At 45.3% G+C, this 9,431-nt stretch overlaps 1 protein-coding gene across 1 annotated transcript; it reads left to right on the top strand.

Annotated features, from left to right (window-relative positions):
• Nucleotides 1–1,527: 1,527 nt before the first annotated feature.
• On the top strand, nt 1,528–6,996 carry LOC117581374 (NCK-interacting protein with SH3 domain). Its single transcript, XM_034268509.1, has 9 exons — nt 1,528–2,051; nt 3,561–3,847; nt 4,029–4,178; nt 4,248–5,570; nt 5,642–5,839; nt 5,912–6,020; nt 6,086–6,295; nt 6,350–6,522; nt 6,577–6,996. The coding sequence occupies exons 1-9, from the start codon at nt 1,916–1,918 to the stop codon at nt 6,766–6,768; spliced, it is 2,778 nt and encodes a 925-aa protein (XP_034124400.1). The 5' UTR covers nt 1,528–1,915; the 3' UTR covers nt 6,769–6,996.
• Nucleotides 6,997–9,431: the final 2,435 nt, after the last annotated feature.

The raw sequence follows: 9,431 nt of genomic DNA, 5'->3' as shown, positions 1-9,431 counted from the left end.
AATGAGAAGGTTTATTTAGATATACTTTATCGATAGTTCCGCAGGCAACTCGGGCTGGAAAAACATCGATGGTGGAAATAGTGTAGGTATCCTAGTTTACCCTAGAAACAATAGCTATGATTAAAAATGAAAATAGTTCCTCATCTGTATTTTTAACGCAGTATTGACGGCTGTAAGAATATCTAATATAAAAAGATACAGTAAAACTGTAATTCTTTGTGATAGTCAAGGCGCCTTAAATGTTCTGAAGAGCATTGAATCAAATTCATACTTATCAGACGAAATCCACCTCAACATGGATTCCCTTCACGAGCAATTTTATTGTGCACTGGATACCCGGTCACAAGAACATTGCCTTTAATGAAAATACTGATATACTTGACAAATCAGCCACTAATGTAGGGAAACTATATAATTTACCCCTAACATTTGATGAAGTAATTAGATAAGTTAAAATAAAAGTTCAGACGGATTGGGACAATGAGTACAAGGAAATATCAAAAATGTATAATGAAATTCCTGTCAAACCATGGCACTGGGCTCTCGACTGGAGTGCCAAAAACGGTCATAAATATACTGTTAATTAATCGAACCTAAGGTCGGGTTAACTCGGTGCCATCGGAAGTCCCCTTGAGAAGCAACCTTCTGTTGTTCCTACTTTCTGAGGCAACCTTCTGTTGCCTTACACTCACACCTACACCTACACATCAATCCATTTCACTACTATATATTTTGTTAAACTCTTACACACGACCACACTTTAAACTCTGTTAAATTCAATGCTTATTGTTTAAATTATATACCAACATCATCAACAGCCATCGATAGTCAAGGAAATATCGACAGCCCCATCATCGAACTCATCCAACTCGCTGTAGCGATTATATACCAAAATAAAAAAAATTATAAAAGTGTAAATTAATGTTGTTTTTTCTAGTGACTGTAACAAAATTATCTGTTTAAGTTAATTCAAGCAATTCAGTGAAACAATCTGATGAAACGTAAGCGATATTGATTGGCGGTGTGGGACTGCTCTACTTGTGTTGGCAATAGACGGGACGCCGTCTGTAACATTGCTCTCTGACAAATAATAACAAAGCTTAAACCCACCGTTACCGTGAGTGCATGTGTGTGTGTGTGTGTGTCGGATTGGCGGCTTTTTTTGTATGAAGTGTACCTTTGAATGGGATAATAATTTGTTGACATACGTGACCGCTAGGGATGGGCCCGAAAACGACGGACGACACGACCCTGTCCTCCCGCAACGCGATTTCCCTTGGTGATGTTGATGTCGCGCGTTTTGTGCATGTTTTACATACAAATGTTCGTTCTGGTTGGGGTGTGGTGTGTACTGTCAGCCAAGGTGACATTAAGTTGAGTATAATGCAAGGCTTTCCCGTTTGCCGGGTCCTAGAGTTTGATTTCCAATCTGGCGACATCAGCAAAGTTCTGTAGGTGTTGCGGATGCCACCTGCCATTTGACATACCTTGCCCAGCACGAGCATCGCATCATAGCCGATTCATGAAGGTGCCGAGCCACCCTACAGCCCCCCTACCCCACAGACAGACAAACTCCCACCCCCGCCTGAGCCGAGCCGTGGGCGCACATCGAGAAACAAGTGCATCCGACGACGAGGCAGCAACAGTATAGCATCGTAATTAATCAACTACGTTAACAGAGTCGCATTTGCCTATTCATGCAGCACAGCAGCAGCATCGGAATCAGCAGCATCAACATCCAGTGCGAGAACCAGTGATTGGGCGTGCCAATCAATTTACGGTTATTTCTAAAAGTTTGCCGGACCAACTAGTGGTAAAGGGCAGTGGCAGAGCGTAAAAAAACGCCCATAAACAACAGTCTAAAACCACCAAGAGGAGCGGAAGCAGAAAACGCTTCGCGAAAATATTTAAATATATGCAAACGTCCTTGGGCCGACGACGTCAGCAGAGCAGGAACAGCAGCAGGAGTCGTAGCAGGACCAGGGACAACAGGCGGAGGGCCAATAACGAGCCAACAGTAAGTTTCAGCAAACGTTGCGCTCAAAATATGGGTAAGTGAATATAAAGTATGAGAATCGGAAGCGGTTCCATGCCCCATTATCCTTCCTCTTCTTCGTTTTGTTGTTTTTCCAAGTGCTTCTCCATTGTCACATTTGCATGAATACTTTGTATACATGTGTGTGTATGTATATTTTGTATGTACATTTTTATGCGATGGCTTCCTGCTAATTTGTACGTGAGCTTGTGTGTGTGTGTGTGGCGCGTGGGCGTCCTGCAGGTGCCCAACAGCAACGGTATAACTACTTGTTCCGGAATTAGTTCCAATAGCACCCACGACTCTGTAGAATCACGAGCCAGCTCTAAACCTTTCAATGGAAATCAAATTCATAAATTAAGAAAATGATTCAGCTTGAAATGATGAGACTGCACTTTCAAGTGCATCTTGCGAAAGATCGCTTCCATGAACTGGCATGGTTCTTATATTTATTCTTGGCCTGGCAAACCAGAAAAGAGGCTGACAGTACAACTAGGAACAACAAGGATATATCCTCCTAACACATCAAACAATTAACGTTGTAAGCTTACAACGGGCTTAATTATTGTGTACCAGTTCCGTGCTCTGTCCAGTTCTAGTTCTCTGGCTCTCAGTGTTGGGGTGTGAAGCGTTCTCTGGGCAAAAGAGAGAGAGAGAGAGAGAGGAGAAAGCGCGCGCGTGGTGAGAGTGGGCGAGGCAGTGGAGTGGGCGTTCTGTTTTGAAACGGATTTGCCTCGTGTGTTGAGATTTTAACACAAATTTTCATGCAGCACGAAGCCGAAGTGGTGCCGAAGCGCGCATAAGCTTTTCCACAGGCACGTGCGCCTTCATGCTTGTGTGTGTGCCATGTTTGTGTGAGTGCGAGGAAAACAATAAAAGCTGAATAGGATCAAAAGCGCAAGGCGTGTTGCTGCACGGACACAAATACAAAAAAAAGAACAGGAAGAAACAGTCAGGAACCTGCCCGAGAGACAGGCCCCGACAGACCGACAGACAATAGCGCGAGAAGCAAGTAAAATATGAAAATTGCATTTTCCTTTTTCCGCTGTAATAAAGAAAACCCTGTTCCGACCCCCACCTGGGGCTCTTCCTTGTATGTTTGCCGTTGCAACCATCGCGACTACTGCTACGTGCTGAATTTGTGTGACTGAGCGGGCGAGAGACAGAGACAGAGAGAGAGGGAGAGTGCATGGGTATGTGTGCTGCTGCTGCTGCTGCTGCATTGCACAGACAACAGAGTTCCAAAGGCCTCCCATCCATGCCCGCGTCACCAGTCGGCAGTTGCCAGTTGGCCCTCGGCAGTGGACTTTCCTCTTACGGCCTGCAGGCAGTTGTTTCCTCTCCTTCTCTGCTCCGCCTGCCTCTTCGGTGTGTCCTCTTTCCTGTGTGTTTTGTGTGTGCTGTGTGTGTGTGAATGCGTATAGGTGTGCCGACGCCCTCATCCAAGTTTCATATAATTCTGATTTTCCCCGTAATAAGACTAGAAATTGATTCGCTGATTTCCATTTTCATTTGCAATTTGCAGCTGCCGCAGCTCCCACTTCTCCTGCCGCAGGAGCACCATCAGGAGCAGGAGCAGCAGCAGCAGCAGCAGGAACCTCGGAAGGTCTCTCGCTTGGTGTAGGCAACGGCATCGAGATGCTCAAGGCCCTGTATGACTTTCAGGCGGTCTATCCCAAGACCATTAGCTTCGATGAGGGCGAGTACTTCATTCTATACCAGACCTCAGCCCGCCAGCGCAATTGGTGGCAGGTGGTCAGCATGAAGGGCAACATTGGCTTTGTCCCATCAAATTACGTAATGAAGATTAAGGTGAGTGAGTGACACGGAGTGTGCACGGATTGGGGGGGGGGTGTTCTCTGTGGTGGCAGAGTACTCAAAGATGTAGTTTAAGTGCGTCTCGAGTGGTGCAGCCGCTGGGGTAAGCTGCTGAAAGCAAATGCGATACTCATTCCCTCACTCTTGTTTCTACTCTTTCGTCCTCCTCCCGCAGGTGGAGCATGACTTCCTCATCAGCTTTCTGAATTCGTCGATTGAGTCGCTGGAGAAGTGCACAGACCAGGAGATCAATGGCATCATGTCCAAGGAGGAACTGCTGGACCGGCTGCGCGAGAAGAAGAACACGATGGAGCGTCTCTATGCGGTAAGTGGTTTGAGCGATTCATTCCATCCCTAAATGAAAAGAAACTTACACTTGGTCCTCCACTTGCAGGAGAGCTCAGAGCGGGACGGCGACTCCTCGCTTTCGTACTCCCAGAGCTACAGCGATAAGGCCAGCAGCCATCGACATTCGCATCCCCACCAGCAGCCCCAGACACAGTCCCAGTCGCAGGCACACTCGCACTCGCACTCCCACGCCCAGCACAGGCATCACAGTCCGCCGCCCGCAGCACAGCGGCTGGACATGAGCCGGAAGAGCATGTCGAGTCCGGCGGTCGGCTGCAGCCAGCCCCAGGGCCAGCTAATGGCTGAGTCGCCCAGCATGGGCAGCATGCAGATGCCGAGCAGCAGCTGCACCATTCAGACACCGCAACAGCAACAACCGCTGCCAGCACCACCGCTAGTAGCCAGCACAGCCGCAACCACAGCTGCAGCCACAGCCACAGCCACAGCCACATCGACAAAGGCAACGACTGTGGCAGCAGCCGTGCCAACTGTGGCAGCTGTAGCTGCCTTGGCGGATGTGGCACAGGACAATAGCATCACCTCAGAGCCCTCAGAGACGACAACGACGACGACCACCACCAGCGAGGACGTGGTGACCACGTACAAGGAGACAAGTCAACTGAGCACAAGCCAGCATCACAAGCCACCCAACGGCAGTGGCAGCACGGCCTCCGCATCCGCCTCCACCTCTGCTTCTGGCATGAAGCGGAGCAGCAGCGCCGGCAACGGCAGCATGGGCAGTGCAAGAAATCACCATGCGGATGGGGATGGAGATGCAGATGCGGACGCGTTTGCGGCTGGTGACGAGCCGGATAGTACGCAGGAGAAGTCGGACGATGCCAGTGCCGTGCCCAGCGATGATGTGGGCAATGCAATCGCCGATAGTGCGGATAATAGCCAGGCCCTGGACAGCATCGACAGTCCCTCGGCCTCGCCCTCGCGCCATCGGCACACAAACATTGATGGTGGCGCGGAGGCGGCTGCTTTGCGTGTCGGCGATAGAGCGAGCTACATTCGTGGCCAGCTGAAGGTGGAGTCATCGGATGTGTATCAGATTGTGGATGCACTGCGACGGAATACGAACCTTAGCTTTGACCTGTCGTGCGAGGCGCTGCGTGTGGTGTTGACCAGCCTGGAGCAGCTGTACAACGGTTCCATCAATCCGTACCTGGAGGCCGTCGCCGTCCATGTCACCGGCAAGGTGGCCACGCCTAAAGAGCTGCTGGGCATCACGCACGACTCAAAGCGACTGCAGTATCTGTTTGGCCAGCTGGCGGACTGCAAAAACGACACGGAACAGCGCACCTGGATGCTGTACGAGGACGAGGAGGATATCATTCAGTTCCTCGAGGAATTGGTCGAGATACTGGTACGCCCCACAGCTGCGAGAATTGTGTTTATCAAACTGATTTTAATTGCAATTCAAACTGCTTCTTGCAGAACAATGCGGACGAGAACATTAGCTGCTATGAAATGTCCTGCGATCAGTACCAAATGTTCATCAATCTGGTGCAGTACTATCAAATGGAGACACGCTGGTCCATTAAGCGCCTTCTGCTACGGACATTCACCGCTGCCTGTCATCTGGATCACATTATTGTGGACATATTGCTGACATCGGTGCTGCCGCTTGAGATTGTAATTGGGCGACGTCTGGACGAGGGGGATAGCGAAGCAAAACTTTAACTCTCTTAAACTTCTTCCTTCTAGGTGGAAGACATGAAGACTCACTTTTCCAACCTGGAACGCTTTAAGCAGCTGGTCAAGATGCTCACAATTGTCTTCTCGCTGGGACAACCAATGCCCGTGAATCACCAGGGTGCGTCTGCAATGTTTGCCTGATGAGTTTATTCTTATTTCAATTTCCTTCATTGTACTTTGCAGACTATTTGGGCGTGCATTTTGCCAGCTTTCTGCTGGAGATCGTCGAGGGCAATAACCCAGAGCAGCTGGTGGACATGGTCATTGCCCTGATACTGTCCTTTAATCAGCAATTCAGCGAGAACACCTACAACGTGATCATCGAGGCGATGCAGAGTCTGCCCACGGCCAAAGTCTTTACCGAGAAGCTGCTGCTGTTGCTTAATCGGGAGGGTAAGTTTGGACTCCTTCGTACTCCTGTTTCCTGTACTCATCCTCTATCCTCAGATGATCCCACACGTCTGCTCAAGCATCCCAATGAGCATATGAACACGGTGCTGCGCATGTTCATTGACATCTTCAGCCACCCGGATACGGCTGGCATGTTCTACTCGAACGATATTAAGGTGCTCATCGATATTGTGGTGCGGCAGTTGTCCGATCTGGATGCAGGCAGTGCGGTAAGTAGTGCCCATTGGCCACGACTGACTGTTTTCATGAATGTTCTGCCTTAGACTCGTCCGTGCTACTTGGAGCTGTGCCGACGCATTCTGCGCAACACAAACTATCAGGAGCACGAGCATCGCAAGCACGATCTTATGAAGATCTTCACACGCATCTTTTGCGAGGAGACCGAATGCAGTGCCTCCGATCAGCAGCTGGTGCGGGAGATAGCCAACGAATTTCCACAGCTATTCAAGGCCTAAAGCCAAACTGAAACAACAACAAAAACTGAAACCAAATTAAAGCGTTGCTAGTGAGGCGAGTCGAAACAAGACAGCGAGCCAACCAAACAAAAAAAAAAACCTTAAACAATTATCTAAAATTCGAATTAATATTTATTCAATGAACTTGAATAGTTATGCATTTGATCTTGGTCCTGAATAGCCTTAACTTCACGATGCATTTTGAACAATTCCGGATTGAGTACGCAAGCAAAAAGCTAACAAACAAACACATAACTATATGTATCTTATGATGAATATAGTCTGTAAGCAGGGGGACAGAATGTAACAAATGTACTAGTGGCATGTGGAGATGTAGATGCAGCAATACAGAAATACTTACGTATAATAGGTACACACACATATGTAGGTAGCGTGTGTGTGGACATGCGGAGAGAGTAGCCACAAATTATTTCCACATTCTGATGGGAGACTGTGAGATGATTATACTAATTTAGAGATGATGTTTTTAGCCAGAGAACCAGAGTCAAACAACAAACCAAACCCTATTTAAATTCTCTAGTTATAATTGCAAACTGATTTTGAACAACTTTGAAACTACTTGAAGGAAACACTCAATGAAAATGATATTTATAGCATAATTATACATACAATAAATAATGAAAATATATACATTCAACTCATAACAAGTGACGAAACGCAATGTTAAATGCAATCTACAAGAATAATAACAATTACGATAATTATATTAACGATTATAAACACACAACACTCAAGCACACCAGCTGCATGGCATATATGACAAGTAATTGAAGCTAACAGATAGACAGAATGTAAACCATTGAAATGTAAAAGCATAACAGGTGCAGACAATGTTAAATTTGTTTATATAATCTATGAGGAGAAGAGAAACTGAGGAGAACCGAAACAAACACGAGAATCATTGAAAATTGTTAAAGCTCAAATATGGATTGGAAATCGCAAATAGAAATAGAACAAAAACAAAGAATGCAAGAACAAATTGCATTTCTCTCCCTCACTCGCATACACACACGCACTCTATTCTCAATCTATCTCTCTCTCGCACTCACTCTCTCTCTCTCTCTCTCTATCGCTATAAGGAAACAAAATATTAAAATTGTTATGACTTGGATCCTATTTGATATACATATATTCAAAACACGACAAACCAACACACACTTTTACATAGACCTCTCTCTCTCTCTCTCTCTGTCTCTCTCTGTCTCTTTCCCTCTCGAGGAGGAAATCTCATTTCGCCTTTCTTCAAAAGATTATTTTATCGTTGTCGTTGTCGTTGTTGTTGTTGTTGTTGTTGTTGGAGGCAGCTGTGCAATATATCACAATTGGTGAATTTTATCTACTATTAAGTTTATTGTTAGGCATTGTTAAATTGTTTAAGCAGCAACTTTTAATCATCCAGAAGAACAAATAACCTAAATGTGTATTTCTATTTGAATAATTCCAATCGATCGATGTTTGTTCTTGTTGTGTGTGGGAGCTGCTGCTGATGCAACACATAAAAAAGAAACGAATTTAATTTGACATCATTTTCGTAGAGCGTCATAGATATTTACAATTTACAACCATCAACTAAAAACTAAAACAAGAAAGAAAAACATGAATTAGGATTGTGCAATGTGAATTGCCTTCGAATCAATTGCCTACAAAATAATAATATTAACTAATAATAACAAATTGTACCTTTCGATTTTGAATTATAAAATAAAACAAGATGAACGCAATTAATGTAACTTAAACTTAACTTATTAACGATTATACTTATGTGGTGTGGCCATCGTCGCCCCGTGCACGCACAGCAGCAATACAAACACAAGACAAAAAACACCCCAAATGAATGTTTAATAATATTTACGAGCGTTTAAGTCAAGCAAATGGAGCTCATTTTAAAGATTGTTAATTCTTTCAGTTTTTAACTTTTAAAAAGAAACAACAGAAGATCCTACAACCGACAAACCAAAAACCAAAAACCAAAAAAACCAAGAAAACCAAAAATATAATTACACAGTTTTAAGGCAACGCCGCATTCAAAATGTATCGGTGGGGGAAGGGGAACACGAAATGTAAAGAAACGAAATGAAATAAAGGTAAATCAAATAACTATGGTTAGTTGTTGGCCAACAAATGAGTTCAATCAATGTGTTTTCATGCAAAGAACGAACCAGCGCAAACGATTCTCATTTAGTGCTTAAATGTAATCTACATTTATGTTTTTACATACGTATGTATTTGGCTGACTGTTAGTCTGCATAGATTCTGATCTTTTATCCTGCTCAAATCACAGCACAGGGGTTAAGTAATGTACTCCCACAGCTGACTACACTTGATGTCGCTGCACATCGTTTAGGCAGTTGCGGCGACTGTGGGGGGTCTAGTCCGTCTTGCACTTTAGATTGCAGCTGCAGTATGTTGGATAAAACGATAACTAGAGCAAATCTTGCATTTTTCGGTGTGTATATTTTCTGTGCGTGCACAATTTGTCGCATTAACTGTTTATTCTTGTTGGATATTTGCCACTCGTGCCATCGTGAAGTTTGTGAAGTTCCATCTCTAGCAAAGGATTGGCAGAGGCAGAGCCAGAGCCAGAGCCATGCCCATTTTCATTTCATAATTTGATTCGAGTGCGGAAAGTTGAGTGCAAGCCA

This window comes from Drosophila guanche, unplaced genomic scaffold (genome assembly GCF_900245975.1).
Source record: "Drosophila guanche unplaced genomic scaffold, DGUA_6, whole genome shotgun sequence".
NCBI classification, from domain to species: Eukaryota; Metazoa; Arthropoda; class Insecta; order Diptera; family Drosophilidae; genus Drosophila; species Drosophila guanche.
This window is presented reverse-complemented; position numbering and strand designations above follow the sequence as displayed.